The sequence below is a fragment of the Ictalurus furcatus genome, chromosome 21 (genome assembly GCF_023375685.1).
Source record: "Ictalurus furcatus strain D&B chromosome 21, Billie_1.0, whole genome shotgun sequence".
Classification (NCBI taxonomy): domain Eukaryota; kingdom Metazoa; phylum Chordata; class Actinopteri; order Siluriformes; family Ictaluridae; genus Ictalurus; species Ictalurus furcatus.
In genome coordinates this window covers 2,518,770-2,540,216 of record NC_071275.1, presented here as the reverse complement: position 1 = coordinate 2,540,216, position 21,447 = coordinate 2,518,770, and the positions used below count along the sequence as shown (strand labels likewise).

Below are 21,447 nucleotides of genomic sequence, written 5' to 3'. Positions count from 1 at the left end.
CCTTTAACAGACCTGGATCTTCACAAAACGCCCCGAGAGGCCTTGTGGAATGTCCGGCTACCTTCTCTTATGATCCAAAGTGACTGCTATATGAAACAATGGTTCTGGTGGAATTTATGGAAAATAGCTTTCGCTCTTTCCCTCTAACCCAGGTTCCTGTTCGGTGAACTGCGACACTTCGCGGCTACAGTAATCCCACTTGTTGTTTTTAGCACTTCAGTGTGCGTGTGTTTCACTTTGTCTTAGCAGTGTTCAATTCACAGGATTACAGGGTCTCTCGTTCGGTCATCTTTAAGGAGCGAAAATGTGAAGGTACAGTCAGTTCCTCCAGGATTTTGCGATGATAGAAACGAATGCAAAATCAAGCGCATAAAAACATGTGTACACTCTTAAAAAGAAAGGTTCTTCGGTGGTTCTGCAAGAAGAACCTTCTTCTTATCAAGAACCATTTTTCATCGTATAGAGTTCTTGAGTTGAGCTATATGGTTCTTTGGAGATTAAAGACGTTCTATATGTTTCATTATAGGTCCCTTAGAGCAGTGCACTGATTCTTCACGGCATCATCCCCTAACAGGTTAACGTGAACCCTACAAAGGTCTTTGTGGAACTGGAAAAGGTTCTCCAGGCAGGCATCACTCATAAGAACCTTACTTTGGTTCCTTAAACCACTAAGCATTTTTTTTTTTTTTTGTTTTTTTTGTTATAGAACTTATTATAGCATGATTCCTTGTGGCACTGCTATGAAGAACCATTTCTGGGTTCTTTAAATCACCAGTAAATAGAAGGTTCTCTGAAGAACTTGAGAGTAAAAGGTACTTTGTGCAACTTAAAAAGGATTTCCTATGGCATCAGGCTGAAAAAAAATAACCTTTTTGGTTCTAATCGGAACCTTTATTTTTTTAAAGAGTATAGAAAAAAAAAAGCATTAAAAAAAAAAAAAAAATCTGTCTAATTGTCCTCCTCTTCATTTCAATACATTGCTTCAAAAGCTTTGGCTTCAATTTATATACATGTAGTCACATACACAAATTCTAACTTACCTTAAAGTACTCTACTACGCGAATATTTTCACACAGAATGACACTAGATGAGTTGAGTGGTTCTCAGGGGTACATGAAACTGGATCACAACCCAGATTTATCAATGTTATTATATGTACTACTGTGTCCTTATAGTTGTGTCGAATGTCTTTACTCCAAATCTTAACAACCATAAATAAGCAGGCCTACAATAATGTGGACCTAATGAAAAACGAATAAACAGTGTTAAAGTTGAATATTGAAATAAAAGAAACCATACCGTGTTCCTTTAGTGTAACTGACATGACAGTATGCTTAATTATAATAAAGGAAACTAACACTGCCTGTGAAACATGAGAGACAGGGACAGCCTACTGTATGTTCAGATCTTCTCAATGTCTAGTGTGGAATTTTCTCGGTCTTCTGTATGAAACAGCAGCATTAGGTTTAAAAAAAAAAAAAAAAAAAGTTCCTTTCAGTAATTTAAAACCAGTGTTCTCGAATGCAGTGTAACCACTGGTCTACAGCAGGACATAACATAATGCACCTTTAAATAAATGAAATGAGCAACTGTGAAATACAAGTGCTTCAGTGTTGACTTCAAGGTTACGGAGTCAGCCTGTCTCTATGTGAATTAACCTCAATACAACAGAGAATTACCTCTCTCATTGTGAGAGCAGTCAAGTCACAGCCACAGGCCAAATCAGTTAATTATCTCCGTTAATTCCCCCTGTGCCAGGCTAATGCAATTATATGCAAACAAATACCTGCCGCCGTGGCACTTTTTCTCCTCTCTTTCTCTGCCGCACTTTGCCTCTAAATGGAAGACTCATTTAATTAGCTGGCTTAGTTTACAAATTGTGGTTTCTAAATGTTAAATCTCCCACCACGGCCTTTCCTGTACTTATCACTGTGATAAATACACATCCGAAAACAGTGCCACTGCATTAAATAAAGAATGAGAAATGGAATTCTGCATATTAAAATCGATATTTTCGTACTGTCTAGACAACACGAAGATCAGTAGGATCTTTCCTGTTAACCTTAGATTAGCCCAGGTCACAAGATGGTTGTGAATAGACTGCAGAGAGCTAATGTTTTGAAGAGACACACACACACACACACACACACACACAGAGAGATGAGTCTGTTCTTCTTCACGCAATGTTGCCAAAACCCTCTCAGACAGGCAGGACGTAAACACGGTGAAATCTGAGAGCTTCAACACTGCTTATGAGCGTGCGAATGCAAAACGTCGCACAGCCGATCGATGCTTATACACTCACGGATCGATGGCTGAAGCTTGATTTATTTCCCTATAATTTGATTCAGTGGAACGGAGAGTGTGTCTTAATTACACGTGTAGAGGAAAATGAGTTGAAATTAGCCTCTTGACACGGAACTCTAAATCAAACCTACTCGAGTCCATCCTGCGGATTAGGGGTGTGGCAGTATACTGATGTGTTAGTACACCTGAAGTAGTTGATGATATTGATAAGGGTATCACAAAAATGCAAGGTTAAATCTCTACAGTATTTAAATTATAATGAAAAATAACTTTAAAAAAAAAAAAAAACTATAATAAAATATTAAGAACTTTTTAATCTAAAATATTTTTTAAAAAAAAAGCTACATTATAATTATTAAAAAAAAGAATTGAATAAAAATGTCATTTAAATTAAAACAATATAGAAAACATTTTAAACAAGGTGGTCTGCTTTTATACTATACACACACACACACACACATACATATATATCTATATCTATATATCTCTCTCTCTCTCTCTCTCTCTCTCTCTCTCTCTCTCTCTCTATATATATATATATATATATAACAAAATATATAAACACATTGACCATCTGACCATCTCTATGTCATAAACCTTTCAACAATATAATATAGCAAAGTCCTATAATGAACAATGAATACATTTGTAACATGTTATAATGAATGAATAATGCATTATACACTTTCTTATATATATTTAGAATTACTTACATATGTAAATGCACTACAATTTATAGCAAGGCTGTGGAGCATTAGGTTATTCATTATTCGCAGGATGTATCCTAATGCAAGTCATTTTTGTAACACGTAATATTTATACCGGCTTCAGTTTGTACGGTTTAGACTTTTATCTCTTTAATAACTTAAGTGCTGTTTTGGGCCTCAATATAATTGTGAGAAAAGAAAAGTGTTTGCCCTAGCCTATCGTCACGAGATCGTGAGTTAAAGTCAGCAAAATTGACCATGCTCTCTGAGCTGGAGGGATGGCACACTCTCTCAATCACATTGACACTAGCCAATCACAGGTGTCGTTAAGCTCAAGTATGAGGAAGAGGGCAGATAGCACCTTTCTCTGGGTATGTTATGATTTTTTTTTTTATCCAGACTTACATTTATCTCATTTATACAACTGAGCAGTTGAGGGTTAAGGGCCTTGCTCAAGGGCCCAACAGTGGTAGCTTGGCAGTGCTGGGATTTGAACTCATGACCTTCTGATCAACAGTCCAATCTTAACCCCTAGGCTACCACTGCCTTCACCGTGCCCTGTCATGCAGCAGGAGCGGCAAGTTGAAAAGACTGGTGGAAGTTGGCTTCATGTGTTCCAGAGGAAGTATGTGTTTGCCCCACCCTCCTTGGTTGGTACTGGTCATGTGATAGGGACGAGTTAACTAGTTGGTAGGAGTTGGCTAGCCCAGCTTGGAGAGAATATTCGGGGATGGGGTTGTGTGTATGTGTGTGTGTGTGCGTGTGTGTGTGTTGGGGCGGGGGGACTTTTCACATTACCCTTACACATTCAAATTATAAGGTACCATAGTTCTAACATCATGTGTCTGTCAATAACCTCTGAACAAAATGTACAGAAGTTACTAAAAATTCATCTAAATCTGTAATAAATTACAGTATATAATATTATATGATAATAATTATCATCATATAATATTATATTATGCAAACTGAATGTCTTACACATGTGAAAACTAACTGTGGTAACAATATATCATTTATAATTCATAAAAAAAATAAAATAAAATAAAAAACTTGCAATAAACTGCTATAAAATCTTTGCTATAACAGACATCATAGAAAATAATACCAATTCATTTTGACAGAACAATCAGAAATAATCTAGTCCAGGCAGTTGAAATGTTTTAAGATGATTATTTTTTTTTTTTTAGATACTATCGTAGTTACATATTTCATTTCATGCTTGCTTTTAATAGGCTTTGCTGTCAGAGTTTTTACAGAAAATGTCAAATTACATAAAGATGAATGGCATTTAGTGTTTGGACTGAAATCACGATCGTGCCATTATTTGTCCGAGCTTCTGCTTATGAAATACTAGAAATGGAGAAATGTTCCACTTTTGCTCCACTGTCCAGTGATTGTGCTCCGACTGCCTTGTCTTTATTTAATTTTTGACCACAGCAATAGGTTTAGGCACTACATGTCACTGTTTATCATACAGAAACATTTGTGAGACAGTTGTGTATCCTGAGTGACAACGCCAGGGGCGAGCGTAAAAGCTCCGCCCATCATTACAAGTTGACACACACGCAGTAGACAACTGCGAGACAGAAAAATGGGGCCCAAAATAAAATAGTGTTAGTACATTTATTTGACAGTTTTTTGGTCAAAAAGAGAACGCTGTGGACTTTACGTGAGCCGGCATGCACGGCTGATCAGGTAAACAAGGCCTTCCTTTGTAATGCAGATGAGGGTGTAATCAGACCTCCTTTGTCTCTGAGGAAAGACCAGAGACGTACACACGCAGCTTTATGTTTGCCAGACATCCTGCGAAGGATAGCAGCACAAATGCGTTTTGTATCAAGGTCTAAAAAATTTGGGTGTGACCTCAGTCAGAGGTATATTATTCCTCACTTGTACTCAGTGAACCTGTTCAGGAATGTTGGTTTTTTATCACGCTATATTTTTCATAAGTATATTCTTATACATATATACACACACACACACACATATAAGTATATATAAGAATTTCTTCTTAACTTTAATTGCGGATTTCTAAACCGATAATTCTCAAATTGCCTGTCAATTAAAAAGCACAACTCATTTGTAAGCGATATTTTAAAACTCGTAGAGCGACAAAATTCTACGAGTCCTAAAAAAGACTCAGTAGCTTTGCAACGAAGACCTAGGGCTGGGCAATCTGACGATATAATATCGACATTGTGATAAATTACGTCACAATAATTTTTTTCGGAGATATCGCAGGTACGGTAACTTTATTTAAATTAAAAAAAAAAAAAAAAAAAAAAAACACAACTGATTAGAAGCTGCTGATTTATTTTAAAAAGTTTGAAGTGAACCATTAAAATTGTCAAATGTATTTAAATTCTTATTGGAATTTATTAACATTATTCAAATGTATTTTTTTTTTTTATCCTTTTAAGTTTAGTCATTTAGTTTCAATTATTTAAACTATTTAGTCATTTATTTTTGTAGACATAAGTCTTTCATAGTTTTTCTCTAATACAAAACTACTATTTTGCTCCCAATTTTTTTTTATATATATATATATATATATATATATTTTTATTATGCATAACAGCTGAATTTTCCACAATCAGACCATTTTAATTAGCGCCAATCTGATCAGCTAAACTAAAGTGCTACAAGCGCTATGGAAAACGCACAATGTGAGCTCTGTGTGCAACGTCACAGAGCGAAAGCCGATCTGCCAGCCATTCACATTTCTACACGCCAAACCTGAAACTACAAAACCTTATGTTTATCAAATCTAGAACTTCACTTTGGCCTCGTCATGTGAATTTTCACGACCTAGGCTTAGAAAATCTACAAACCAAGCGTGAAACATGAAACAAATAACGCGAACATACATACGCGAGAGTAATCACAACGCTGTGTTTTATTTGGAAAGTGGCTCACAGAGCGCACTGGGTAGAATTTGCCATTTTGCTGGGCGATTACTTTGAGAAAACTCGGCCAAATGCAAAAGCGTGACCCTTCTGTTACAAAAGTAATCATTTAAATGCGTAATGCTTACGTGAAATTATATAGGCAACGTGAACCTTTTGCACTTTGCGTGTCTTTTCTACATATATTAAAGACACAAAGCAATAAAAGTTCCTCAGAGGTTCTGTGAATAGGGTACTTAAAACTTCTTGAAAGGTTTCTACTTGAACCCCTTTCTGACAAGGTCATTTTACATAGATCAAACCATAATGTTTTCCCCCAGAGCACCTGGTCCAGTTCTCGTTTCAGTTTTAGAAACAGTTACACCGCAAGAGCAGATAAACAAAAATGTATTCATTCAACATTCAAATAGTTCTGTCAGTATTTCCGAATTTTTTTTAATGAACACAAATTCAAATCTGTTGTGTCTTGAAATTGACAAATATTTTGCACACACAACTGAATTTTAGAGTGTTTATAAGAAACAACATCTACAATTTGGGGGAAAAAAAAAAAAAGGCTTGTCTTAATATAAAAAGTTCTTTTGGAAATCTTTAGCTCCCGGAAGGCGGTGGTGCCGCGGGTAGCGTTGCCATCTCTCGGCTACAACGCTCGGGTTAGCGTCTGTGCCGTGTTTCGCATGTTCTCCTGTATCCCTGTGAATTTCCTCCTGGTTCTCTGGTTTCCTCACACCTCCCACAAACATGGCGGTGGTTGAACTGGCTACAGTAAATTGCCCCATGAGTGTGTGAATGTGTATGCATGGTGCCCTGTGATTGACTGGTGTCCCAAACAGATATTCCCACCTCGCACCCACCGTCCCTGAAATAGGCTCCGGATCCACCACACACACACTCTAAAAAAAATAATCCAGTGGCTTGTAAAAAAATTCATTATTTTTTTTTTTAAATCACAGTAATAAAAAGCTATACTACCTTAATAAAATCTCTTCATGTCGATTAAGTGGTCCTTTGCGATACCAAAATAAATATCTAAAAATCCAACGGTTCATTTTGTCTCAAATTGACCTGTATTATTTAAGTTTATCTGGCATTTGACTAACAAATGATATTTTTAAGATATCCTTAATATTTTGGGTACGTTTCAATCAAAATATTTGAGAATAGAGTAGTTACACTGATCAGTTTCAAGAACTACAATAAGTACTCGTTGCATATCGATATTCTTCAGCTTTAACGACAACTTAAGAAATCGAGTAAGTGGACGCAATTAACGATCACGCACAAAGACAGGGAAATCTGCTTCTCTCTCTCGGCAACATGGCGACAGGCGAGGACACACCGCGGCGAGAACCACCTGGAAGACAACTTGCGAATCCTGGTAAGTAGCCAGCTAGCAAAAGTTAATGAAACATTGACCGTGTGCTCGTGCATGCACAACTATATACACTACTAATGTTCTGAATACTGTCGCAGCCATGCTGTCATGTCCCCGATAGCAAAGAGACGTCCGGCCAACTGCCACTTCACGCAGAGGTAAAGATGAGCAAGAAGGATGGTTTTTTTCCTTCGCTTTAATGTAGTGCTTCCCATGTTTAAGGTTAAATATCCTTTTAGAGTTGTAATGTTTTATATTTTGAAGCTTTTATAACGTTCCTGCTTCACAATTTTGTAATTTATCATTGTGAGCTAAAGTAGCAGGTAATTGTTTTAAGGATTTAACTTGGCAACTTCAATGCCACAGACTTCACGTTTATGACGTTATAATTTTATTATTTTCTAAACTGTGTATTGGCCAGGAGCGTAGCGATCTTTATAATTGGGGGGAGGCATATCCCGATCACATTTAGAGAAATAATAATAATAATAATTACATTTTAATACGTCTATTTTGATTCATCGCGATGTAGCCGTTTTGGCCGCGTTTACACTACATGGTTCAAGTGATCATGTGGCACAGATCGGATATGATCCATGAACGTGTACGCAGGGAAAAAAAAAAGCACATGGATTCCGATATTCTCAGATCCGTTTCAGGCCTCATGCATACGTGGAAGTAAATCCGATACGGATCGGATACGTGCATTTTGCGTCTGTCGTGTGAGCGGACAGATAGGAAATTCCCCTGTCGATGCGAGTCGTACGTCGTTGAAAAAGCGACGGTGGCGAATGACGTCAACTCGTGTGGACACCAACCGCGAAAACACAACTTTCAACAAGGGCTCTCTTCTTTTTTTTTTCCTCCACCTTGAGAGGCCGGTGTTTTGCTGACCTTTAAATACGGTGCAGAAAGCAAACGCTTGTATTATATTTTCATCTGCGTCCAGTGCAAATTTTTACTTCCTTTTCGGCCTAAGCGTCCGGTGACGTCTACCTCGGGATGTTTCACGAAGTGCGTAGTGTAAATGCAGATATCGGATATGGGTCAAGTTTAAAAGAACATTTAAGTGGGTTGTCAAAAAAATCGGATATAGTCAACAACTCGGAATTGGGCGTCAAGACGTGCAGTGTAAATGCAGCCTTTAAGACCAAGCAGAAACCTCTGCCAGCTGGAACTAATGTGCAAGTGGCAATCTGATTGGCTAGTGCTCACTGTCTGCGTTTTGATTTCAGCAAATCAGTTCGGGCAAACGCATACATGATACGTGATAAATATTTATGAGCCCAACGCCCTACCAGGTATTAGCATGACAGACACTGGCCTGCTGACAATATGTAATCTACCTGAGGAAAGACGTGAGCAAAAAAAAAGTTAAATGTTGATAAACACACTCACCGTCCACTTTATTAGGAACACCTGTAAACCTGCACATTCATTCAATCAAGTGGCAGCAGCACAATGCGTAAAATCCTGTAGGTACAGGTCAAGAGCTTCAGTTAATGCTCACGTCGATCATCAGAATGGGGAAAAAGTGTGGCTTTGACTGTGGCATGGTTCTTGGTACCAGATGGGCTGGTTTGAGTATTTCAGAAACCGCTGATGTCCTGGATTTTTCATACACAACAGTCTCTAGAGTTTACACAGAACTGTGTGTGAAACAAAAAACATAGAGAGAGCGACAGTTCTGTGGATGGAAACCCCTTGTTGATAAGAGAGGTCAGAGGAAAATGGCCAGATTGGTTTGAGCTGGCAGGAAGGATATAGTAACTCACTCTTTACAACCGTGGTGATCAGAAAAGCATCTCAGCAAGCACAAAACATCAAACCTTGAGGTGGATGGGCTACAACAGTAGAATTTCACATTGGGTTCCACTCCTGTCAGCCAAGAACAGGCTATTATGGGCACAGATTAGAAAAAAAAAAATGTGTTGTAGAGTCTGTGTCCATGATCGCCTCAGATTCTTGTTCTCGGATGACAGGAGTGGAAGCTGATGTGGTCTTCTGCTGTTGTAGATATTTGAGTTACTATAGACTTCCTGGCAGCTCAGACCAGTCTGTCATTCTCCTACGATCTCTCTCATCTACTGATCTCTCTCCATCACAGGATGTTTTTTGGTTTTCACACCATTCTGTGTAAACGCTAGAGACTATTGAGTGTGAAAATCCCAGGAGATCAGTAGTTTCTGAACTACTCAAACCAGCCCATCTGATACCAACATCCATGCCACGTTGAAAGTCACAGAGATCACACATTTTCCTCATCCTGATGTCTGATGCGAACATTAACTGAAACTTCTGATCTGTATCTGCATGACTTTTATGCGTTACGCTGCTGCCACATGATTGGCTGATTAGATAACTGCATGAATGTGCAGGTGTTCCTAATAAAGTGGGTGGTGAGTGTAGATGAAAATATTTTACATTGTACCAACTTTTAGTGTGTTGTTTTTTTAAAATTATTTTCACCTCAAACCTCATTATTGTTAGTCTTTGGAAATAAAGTTTCACTGTGTAATTGATGGGCGCACGGTGGCTTAGTGGTTAGCACGTTCGCCTCACACCTCCAGGGTCGAGGGTTCGGAGTTTGCATGTTCTCCCCGTGCTGCGGGGGTTTCCTCCGGGTACTCCGGTTTCCTCCCCCAGTCCAAAGACATGCATGGTAGGCTGATCGGCGTGTCTAAAGTGTCCGTAGTGTATGAATGGGTGTGTGAGTGTGTATGTGATTGTGCCCTGTGATGGACTGGCACCCTGTCCAGGGTGTACCCCGCTTTGTACCCGATGCTCCCTGGGATAGACTCCAGGTTCCCCGTGACCCTGAAAACGATAAGCGGTATAGAAGATGGATGGATGTGTAATTGATGTTTTTTTTTTTTCACTTTTAGGGAGGAACTCCTCAACAGAGTCACATCAGTGAATGGCAAAAGCTTTCAGATGTATCACACTGATTCAAATTTTCCAGCTTTGTAAGCTTTTGTATCCAACCAGATGGCATTTGTAAATGCATGGATGAAACAAACACACGTGGTGCAGAATAACACCCTCAAAACAGGTGTCAGTGGAAATGAGACGAATATGTTGCCTGTGCACTTACTGATGCATATGAATTAGTCTACTGTTGGACCAAAAATGTCTGAAAATATTTCTGTCACACATTACAGACCAAATATATTGACTTTTTTTCTTATTTAAAATACTGCTTGAATTTTTAATGAAAATTACATGACAAGGTCAGTGGACTTCTCCCGAAATGCCATGTTAAAGGAATATTCAGAACCTTTGTTGGGGTTTATAGGCATCATAAGTGATGGGAATACTCCTGTGTCACGAAGAGGTACTGTGTAACGAGTATGTCTGTTTTTGAATCGTATTATTTTTATTGCAGGTTTTCGGGGAGCCCCAGTCGAAGACATCAAGGACTTACAGATGTTGACCTGCACGGACGTCTATTCCAATCCTACCTCCACCACGCCAGACTTCTCTCTGCCGTGTCTGGATGGCTGACTAGCACCAAGTTCTCTTCAGAATTAGATGTAGGAAAACATTTAAAAAAAAAAAAAAAAGGGATGCAACCAACTGAATATTGCAAGAGCAAAGAAATTGCCTTACTTCAGAAATAAATGTTAATTGCATCATTTCTTTATAAAGTGCCTATTGTGTGAAGTACAGTCATCTACTGACACTAATGTTTCCACACCTGCATCTCTTTCGTTTATATGTATTCATTTAGCAGACGCTTTTATCCAAAGCGACTTACCAATGAGAAAATACAAGCAAAGTATTTTATGGAACATAAAGCGAGACCGAGTATTTACTCTCACTCACCATTTTATAGAGAAAAAGATATTGATTCAGAGATAGTGAAAGGTGACTGAGGGTATCAGTCTCGTCTGTCGTTCTGGACTCACGTCTCCTTCTGTGTTCCACTGAAGATAAAAAAGTCATGCAGGTCTGGAACAATTCAGCTCACTGTTGTTGTAGCGTGGACGCTGTTACAAATGCGACGTAAGCCAGGTTGAATTGAGACTTAATCTCATGTTGTACTGGTGAAATTTGACGTATAAATGTTTAAATTCAATTTTAATGTGTATACAGTCGCTTTATGTTTATCATTTGCTTTCATTAGATATACTGACCTCAATTAAAGAAGTGTAAATACAGTTAAAAAAAAAGAGTAAATGTAACATTCATTTTGGTAATTAACAGTCCAATATGAATTAAATTCGGAAGTTAGTAAACGTAGCACCTTTGTTTTTGTTAAATAACAGCCTCATTTTCTGTTACGTAGGTTTTCGAATATATCTACTCATTTTTTATTAGTTGTTAGGGTTACTATTGCATTGACTTAGGAGTTTAATGATATCTACTCGATTTTACGTCATGGCACTAAATGTAGTAATTCAGATCTACTTCTTTTTTTTTTTTTTTTTTAAACTTACATGTACTCAATTCATAAGGTGTATTTCAATGATTTCACAGCTTTAAAATCCATCCATCCATCTTCTATACCGCTTTATCCTTTTCAGGGTCACGGGGGAACCTGGACCCTATCCACAAGGCGGGGTACACCCTGGACAGGGTGCCAATCCATCGCAGGGCACAATCACATACACTACGGACACTTTAGACACGCCAATCGGCCTACCGTGCATGTCTTTGGACTGGGGGAGGAAACCGGAGTACCCGGAGGAAACCCCCGCAGCACGGGGAGAACATGCAAACTCCGCACACACAGGGCCACGGTGGGAATCGAACCCCCGACCCTGGAGGTGTGAGGCGAACGTGCTAACCACTAAGCACCTAGCACCGTGCGCCCCGAGCTTTCAGTATTTTTAAGTGTAAAAATGTTTCACCAAAATAAATAAATAAATAAATTTAAAAAAAAAATGGAGTACATCATAGTTTTTAGAGTGCACGAGACTGATTCAGTAAAGCAGAATGAAAAATGAATGAAAAATAAAAATGCTGAGATTAAACCTGGTACGGTAGTTTATTTGATCATGTTTAATTTATAAATGGAAGCGATACTATTGGAAAAGTACGCCGTTGAAATATTCCTTCGATTTTACCATCATCGGGAGAGAGATTTCATTAAGATGTTGAAATGAATACAAAGCATCGCCTGCTAACGTCACAAAGCAAACACGCTCCGAGTGTATAATGTAACAGACCAGTCCTGATAGCAGAGTTAATATGTTCTGCACTGATATCTGGACCTGATGCATTTTCACAGTGGAAACTAAAATGGAATCTAAATGATGCTAGAGAGTCTGTGCTGGAACAGATGTGACTGACAGCACCAGGCTCCTTATTATGAGTAACACAAGTCTTTTTAAGAAATGATTAAAAAAAAAAAAATTCTATTTGAAAAGGCCTTGCTGATCCGTTAAAGCAGAAAACTAGACTTCTTGCAGCACTTCAGCCTGTACTTCAAGGCAAACAGGAAGCTACTTACCCACAAGTCGAATAATAGTTCCGGAGCACACGTATGAAATGCGCTTCTACGCCATTAAAGTGAATCTGAATCCCACATCAAACCTGTGAACCGACTAGCATCCTTGGAGTGTGTATACTTGTGAAGGCGCCTTCTGTATGATTCATAACACCGAGCAGGCTAGGCTTTGAAGGGAGATTGATTACGGTGGTCTCAGTAGGGGCGTGTGGGGCTCTCCATGTGGTGTGTGATATCAGTGCACAACTCGTTGCAGAGGGCAGGAATGTGGCAGCAAGGACGTGTGATCCATCCTTGGAAATTCCCTTTACGTTCGCTGAGCCCACTGGGTATTCTGTCTGGACCTGACCGACGTGCTCTTTTATTACGCTCAAAGATAACGTTTCATCATGAAATGATTGCAGGTTGTGTTACACCTGGTGTCGGGTGATAGGAAGAATGCGGTTAAATATAGAGGAAATGCAGAGAAAACAGCAGGAATCCTAGCGATCCTGTACTCTATTAAAGTTAGAAATATGGACCAATGATTTTAACATGTGGACTTGTGGAGCAACGTGCTTGATATATAGTGACGTGCAAAAGTTTTATCGCGTGTAAAGAAAATCTGTGCAGCAAAGATGCTTTCAAAATAATTCGAGTCAAAAGTTTCTATATACAAAATAAAGGACTATAAACTGCAGTAAATCAGAAATTTCATTAGAATTTGGTGCAAACGTTGCTTTTTAAAACGACATAAATGCTGTCACGTAGCTTCAGAATAAATTTAGCCGGTAGGACTTGTCACAGCTTTTTTTTATTATTTTTTTTTGTTGTTGTAGATTTTGACATTCTCACGTCAGAGGCGCTAACATCTATGGCTTAGTTTTAGCATTTAACTCTTTTTTATTTATTTTTTTTTATCTCTTCCTACGGCGATATGGGAGACACCTCAAAAACTACGCTGAACGAAGCAAACACGAATAAATTTCAGCTGACGGAAAAGCCGATTCACTGAAGGGGAAAGGACACCGGGCACGAGAGACGGCTTTTCCACAGGTAGTGGTTACCTTTGCTTCATGCCAACATTTTCCAGGTAAACTCTGACCCAAGAATTCGCAAAGTTCTGCCTTTTGAGTCAACAGAAAACAGGTTGGCAGGAGTTTGGTCTCTTTGGTAGGTAAAAAAAATAAAATAAATAAATCGAGGAGCTGCTTTTATTAAACAGTAGTCACACTCAACTTTTGCCTGCTGTTTTCTTACTGTTCCTTTTTTTTTTTTTTTTAAAAAGCTATCTTGTCCACTGACATTTGCTAGGGTCTTTGGGGTAAAATTCTGTTTGTTTTTTTCCCCTCTCCATCACATGCTTCTGCTGCTTTCTGCCGGTAACAACCATTAAACCTCAATTTTCTCTTTTCTTTAAAATAAACTCTTTTCTGTTCTACCTACAAATGAATGTGGAAACTTGTAAACGCAGCACTTTGAGACTTAAAGGCCTGTATGCGCTTCCTCACTCCTAAGCTCCTTTGGATAAAAGCATGTGCCCGGTGAATAAAAATGTCAATTTGAGTATAAATGAGAAACAGCATTCCAAACGGTACTGCCCATCTCCGATCCCAAAAATGTACTGCTTGGTCAAGGTAAAAGTACGCACATCCCTTCGAAATACTGAGCGGCGAAACAACTGGTACCAGCACTAATTGAAATTTTGCATGCAGAGCGACAATGGAGAAGCGCTGGGCAGCATGGATTAGGCGCTGAATAGGAGCGCATTCTTTGTGAAAGCCACTGAGGAGGCTGAAAATACAGACGCGCAACTCGCATCTGCTCATTCGGCCGAGCGAGAAAATGTAGGATTGTGAGCAGCTCGTTTTACCTTTAGCTAAGCCTGTTTCAGAGAAACCTCTCAAACACAGACATACACACAAACACCCACACCCACACCCACACACACTAATGCTATACCTTTTGTTACCATTCAAAATAAAGGCAACGCGACGTGTAGGCTTATGCATCGGCGGCCCACACTCCGAGTATTAGCTAGAAGTAGGCTGCTCACATTTACATGTGAAAGCAGATTATTCAAACTTGGCTGGCATCTCAGAGCGGAAGTATTGATGTCTGCAAATGGCGGAGTTAACAAACAATAGCTTTAATCATCTATTTTCGCTCTGGTGCTTGGAGTTTTATGGAAATAGATAGTTAGGGCTTTGTTGCACTGCATGCCCAAACTCATAATAAATAAATTTATAACTCAAACACTGCTTTTATGGTTTCATGAAATTGAAGGCTTCTGACACTCAACTACTAAAAATTCGAAATGGCGAATCTTTATATACACGAAGACGTCTCACAGCAGGACACTATTGTGGCCTTCTATTTAAAATAGCAATACAAGTTCATAGTTGATCCAAATGGAGACAAGTGTTTCAAAAGGCAGGAAAACACCCTGTGTAACACACTGCTAATACGATCGTCCAGGCAGGATTATTAGCATAAGTTATTAGCATAAGGATGTAAAGTGGGCCAGAAAAGGGCACGCTAGCACTACATAGCATCCCTATACACAAGATCGCTTGCATGTTCATAATATCAGAGATATGTAGATTCATTCACAACAACGTTAACATGTTTTTACACGATATTCGTAGGAGACGTGCGCTCTCTGCGTGGGAGACAACAGTGCATATTTTTATTCTGTAACATGAGGTGAACAAAAACAAACACAATGAAAAGTGTTATATTAGTCTAAAACTGATAGTAGACTGATAGTAGTAGGAGATTTACCATATATATATATATATATATATATATATATATACACAAACACACATGACATCAATCTACACCATAATGTATGCCCTGTCCCCCCTTTTTGAAAACATCCATTTCATCACCTAAATACAACATTACATACCAAAAATGAAGTGCCTAAACACAAATCACCACTTCACTGGGAAAACACAGTGTTTACTATAATTGAGATGGAAGCTTGTGTCAGATATAATGGTAAGTTACAGAGTGTGTAGAACACACAATATGCACAGCCTGTTATTTTTGCAGAATGCTAGGCCTTAAATCTATACGTCTAGAACGCTCACTGTAATATTATACTGAGACACACTGTGGATCCCTGTACATGAATAAATGCAAAACTGTAAAAATAAACAAATAAATATAAAAATTCAGCCCCCCCCCCCTTCAGCTAGTCAGACAAGATCATAAGAAAGATATTATAAGTCACGCATTGTGTGTAACCAATTATACTTATCCATTTTTTGGTATTTTCTTCAATTTAAATGATTTTTTAAAAAAATAAATAAATTTGAAAAAGCCTTTATTGTTTTGCTGTGTTTCACTATAGAGTGTAGACAATTCTAAGAAAATATCACCATCTTTTTTATTGTTTAAAAAAAAAAAAAAAAAATCGTAAATAATTTTCAAACAAATGCACATGACTGTTTTCTTTGTTGGAATTAACTTTTACAATAGTAAATAACAAATTAATTTTAAAAAAAAAGAAAAAAAAAAGAAAGATGGGACTGCCCGAATACGCTGAAGCTTTTTTTTCGATCTTTTTCTTTCTTTTTTTTTTTTTTTAAACACCGAAGCTGCAGTGACCTCTTTTTTACCTCTGAAATGCTCCTACATCAGCGCAATGCGAATAAATCATTGGTCAAAAAACTAGGATATAGAAAAAAACACTTCTGACGTCACTCGTCTGACAAACAAAATCACCGTCAGCGAACAGAAAAACCCCTTTTCTAGACAACTAATTCAATACTTTCAATTCAGTTCATTTGTATAATGCTCTTATAACACAATAGGTATTATCACATAACAAATACACAACTGTACAAATCTAATATCATAATTAAACACTTGTCCGTTTATTATGTACTAGATAGGTGTATATCCCTCTTCAAATATTCAGCAAATCAAAAATATGCATTTGCATTATTTTACATGGCCTAAATAAACCAAAAAAAAAACTATCCTTTAACCTCCAGAATTAGATTTACATTTATTCATTTAGCAGACGTTTTTATCCAAAGCGGCTTACAAATGAGGAAATACAAGCAAAGCCAAACGAGCCATATCTTGCACTATCACACGCTATCAAATTTTTAAAAATGACAAAAATAAGCAATCAGTTAGTGACTAATAAATAGCACCACCGCATGCATTTTTCCTAATTAAATAACACATCTTATTATTCATAACAGTGTGGTCATTTGCACTTTAGATTTAAACTCCTAAAAAAAAAAAAAAAAAAAAAAAAAAAAAAAATTCAAGCCTTTGAAGGGGTCACTCAAGGGTTTTTCTTCCACGAAGAAAACCCTGTGCCCTCTTTCAAAATAATGAAGTTGGACTCAATAGCCCTTGAGCCTTTCAAACCCGAAAGTCAAGTATGACAATTGAGCCTTTCCTATAAACAGGGCTGCGGTGGTAAATTTACAAGGCCTAGACCTTGCTCTAGTAGAAATGCCTCTATTTGGAGATACCAGAATACACCAGAAAAATTTACAAGAAAATACAATTAAAAAACAAAAAAAAAAAAACAGTGTAAACTCTTTAGGCACAGACGCGGCTTGTCACATTACACTGCATAGACATTAGGTGTGTGCTGGTGCTATTAAGTCTAAGTAATTAAGTAACTATTTACTTAATTATTTAACTAATGCTCTCTCTGAAGTCTAATTAAATGTTGACAACAGCTCTCACCTCCCAACACTCAAAACATTTTTTTTTTCCCCCTCATCAGAGGAGCCTAAATTACAGCATTACCTCAGTCTGAGTCCTATTCTCAATATCCTGGCTACTATTGAAAACACAAACTAATAATATACGGCTTCTCGAATGCTCTTTATCATTAATAATATGGTATTAAATACAAAACACTATTTTGCCACACTATTTAGTAAGTTAGCGAGAATAAGGGGAGACTCATTTTGTTTATTTTTGGATTGTTTGTTTGTTTTATTTGTGTTGTGGTTTCTATAGTCTAGTGGTTCCTTACAGAGTCCCTTTTTTTTTTACTTTATTTTTAGACATGGAGTACACATTTATTTATTTATTTATTTATTTATTTATTTTGAAAAATGACTTTATTTCATTTACACGTGATTTTTTTTTTTAACGAGTATGAGATCACATATTCTTGATCACACGTGATCCCATATTCCTCGCATTCATCACATGTAAAAACAAATGATCACGTGAAGCGCATGTGCGTTTCACTAGAACGTGTACAATATTACATGCGACTGTTTTATAGGGTCTGTTCTGCTCCTATGGTGTTAAATGTTGCTTTGGGGTACTTTGTAGGTTTATGTGCAGGTCTGGTTTGCAGAGTAATGGACAGCACTGTGCGAACGCCTGACAGATTAGCCTCACAAGCTAACGCGTAGTTAACGCGAATCCTACGCACGAGCCACGCGAAGGTCGCTCACCTGCCTTCGAGTAATAATAAGTATCTGTTTAGAATGGTATATAGGAGTAGTTTCATTAAAGTGTCACAGTCAAACAAATAATAATAAAAAAAAAATCAACCTGTTTGTACGTGTACTCTTCAACGCACAAGGGAAACCTGGGGACCTGTTTTATTGTCCATCATTAATAGGTAACTACACGTACACCTACTGTACGAGCCGCCGTAGTAAACAACAACAACAACAACAACAACACGCTACTATGTTTCTCTTGAAGACGGTTACACAATGTAACAAGTAAAGCGTGCAGGTTATTCTGAGATACATTTCTGGAAAGAGTAACGCTAGGATTAAATGCAACACGTTTAGGTTAGATGTGCTGGATGCTTGTACGCACCAACAAACAAATAAACAAACAAACAAACAAACAAACAAAACTCAATTACTGCAAATGATTGAGCAGCGCTTGGCGGACCCATGGAGAGCGCGTAGTGCTAACTCTTCCTATCCATAAATCATATTCATGCCCCAGAATCATCAGTGTTCAGTAATCTAATCATGTCGAAGGATATTTCCCGAAGGATATTAAAATTAAAATTAAAACCCTAGCGCGCTACAGGCTGCAGAAACTCTCCCGCATTCAGGAGGAGGATGCGCGCACTAAAACAGAGGAAACAATATCTTACCTTCAAGAGCCAGTGCGGTGGGTAGTATCCATAAAATCCATAGGATATCCATTATTGGTTTTCAGGGCGAAATTGTTTAAAAAAAAAAAAAAATCCAGCTATTCAAATAAAACAAGCCCGGAAAGCCATTGACAGCAGACGGTGGCGTGGACCGGTGCACTTTCGCGTTCAGTTGAATGAATGCGATGCCATACACGCTGAACCAAATTCACCAACCAAGTGTGGACGAAACCAAGTGCTGTAGACGAGGGGAGAAAGTCCGGGTCTAGAAATACCCACGCACTATATTACTCAAATCTATTACTGAAAACCATACTAGTTATTTCGAAGACTATTATCCAAGATGCTTTAAACATCTAAACATGCAAACTGATGCGGTTTTTTTCCATCGTGGTTGCCATGAATGTCCGATAAATCCCCACCCTACGCGCTTTAATCCCCCCTCCCCACCACCAGCACCATTTCCATCCTGTCAATCAAGCACTTGCGTTACTTTTTAACTTCATCTCTACATGATGATAATAAGAAAGTTTGACTCTTATGAAGTGCATTGGAAGTCCGGATAGACATGAAGTTGGTAGCAGAGAAAGTCTGGGTGTTCTTTTAAACAACAACAACAACAACAACAACAACAACAACACAATAATAATAATTTGCACAGGTAAGTACGTTTCTGAATTAACCAAAAAAAAAAAAAAGGCTTTTTGTTGTTATTAAAACTTGCTATCACTGCTGCTAATGCTCGATTAAATTGAGTTTGGGTTACTGCAGGTATTATTATTATTATTATTATTATTATTATTATTATTTACGAATAAGAGATATCTAGTAATTTGTGTGACCGTTATTTCATTAAAAAAGGAGGGAAAACATGTCCATCAAATTAAACAATTCCCTGTTATAGTTGTAAATTTTTATTTTTTTTTCCACAACTTCAGCCACGTGATATTAGCTGCCAAGTTCACAGTATGTCCAGTGCTGTTTGAAAGAGTATTTTATTCTCTTCCGGAGAGTATTTTATTCTCTTCCGGTCGTTCAGTGCCATTTCCTTAATGAACAAATGACAGTAAATGAGGGGGAAATACACCCCGCATCTGAAATCAAGCGTTTAGTCCTCATGTAGAGAGGAAGGTATTTCCTGAATTGATTTAAGAAAAAAAAAAAAAAAAAAAACACTAGAATTCAGGGCTAATGAATGTAAATGTGTTATTTTCCAGATCTTGGGGGAAATAGGTTTATTTAGGGGGAGAAAGTGAAGTAGCACTATGCATTTGTAAGATAATATAACTTACTGGTCCATAGACCAGATATAAATAAATTGTTAATGTAAACTTCAATAGGAAAGACGTAGGCTTTTTATTAATTTTTATTTATTTAATTTTTTTACGTGAATTACCAGTCGCTGCTTTTATTTCACTAATAATGAAAGTGCACATGGCCTGAATCTAACTTTCTGCAGTTTCAGTAGTAAAACTTTTTTCTCAGACAGAATCAGGCACGCGCACAGCAAGTAGCCGATCCTGCCAAATTTGGTGAATAAGTTCCACATGCTATTTAAAAATAAAAAAAATTAAATGTGGGGATACCTTTATTCACTTTACTTAAGAATAAAAATATAGCCTACATTCAGGCCTGATAGCTATCTTTGAGTAGGCCTACAGGATCATACTGCACAAGAATACAAAGGAATATAAAACCTCAAATTAGAATAGCATCGTAAATAAATATCACTTTTTTTTTTTTTAGGTATTTCATGGTACTTGATTGCATTTTCAGAGTGGACAACTTGAAATGGTGAAGTTTTATGTTTCATAACATTGCAATGTGATAAAAAGCCTAGTTTGGGAAATTCGAATAACTAGAATATGTTTTAACAGGATTATTCTTATTTTACAGTAACATATTAACATAGGCTACTTTTTTTAAATAAAAAAAAATACTTTAGCTTGGGAGGAATGTTTTGTGTGCGTAATGTTTTTGTGATATTATTTTATACGTGTATACAACGTAACTATTTCGATTTTATTTTATCACAGTATATTGTCATACTCTAGCATTCCTATTTCAATTTTTTTTCCCCCCCCCCAGAGATTAACACACACACAAAAACCTCAGCTTTCCACACCTGGTTAATTAAAAAATAAAAAAAATTTAAAAAATGAAAAGGAGCAATTACTCAAAAATGACTTAAACATTCAAATGACGCGAAATCTTTCCCCCCGTGATGGTTTTGCTCTAAAATAGGAACGTGAGCTCCGAGCAAGCCACGGTTAATCACGTCCACTCACTTAAAAATCAACTCACTAAGCCCCTTGACTGGCATCATTGAGCTGGCATGTCAAGACCCATGTTGCTGGCACTGTTTTCTAATTCTGATCTTCTGGATTTGAGTTTCAGCCATGCAGAATGAGTTAGAAAAAGCCTAGGCAAGTGCTGCTAACAGATTACTGATGGAGGAGCATTTCGGGTTGTCATTTTCGGCTGCTGAGAATATGGAGAATGAATTTATGCTCCATTGTGCGCCAAGCCACAAAACAGAATTCTGGAATTTCATTAAAGCTGCATAAACCCAATTTCCATTCTGGTGGTGTAATCTCAGTACC

At 37.6% G+C, this 21,447-nt stretch overlaps 1 protein-coding gene across 2 annotated transcripts in view; it reads right to left on the bottom strand.

Moving 5' to 3' along the window:
- Positions 1 to 19,335, bottom strand: part of ephb2b (eph receptor B2b) — a 160,759-nt gene extending 141,424 nt beyond the window's left edge. For both annotated transcript variants that reach the window (XM_053653217.1, XM_053653218.1), the window contains exon 1: positions 18,845 to 19,335. In XM_053653217.1, coding sequence (XP_053509192.1) covers positions 18,845 to 18,896 — 52 coding nt within the window. In that variant the 5' untranslated portion in view covers positions 18,897 to 19,335. The remainder of the gene's footprint in view (positions 1 to 18,844) is intronic.
- Positions 19,336 to 21,447: the final 2,112 nt, after the last annotated feature.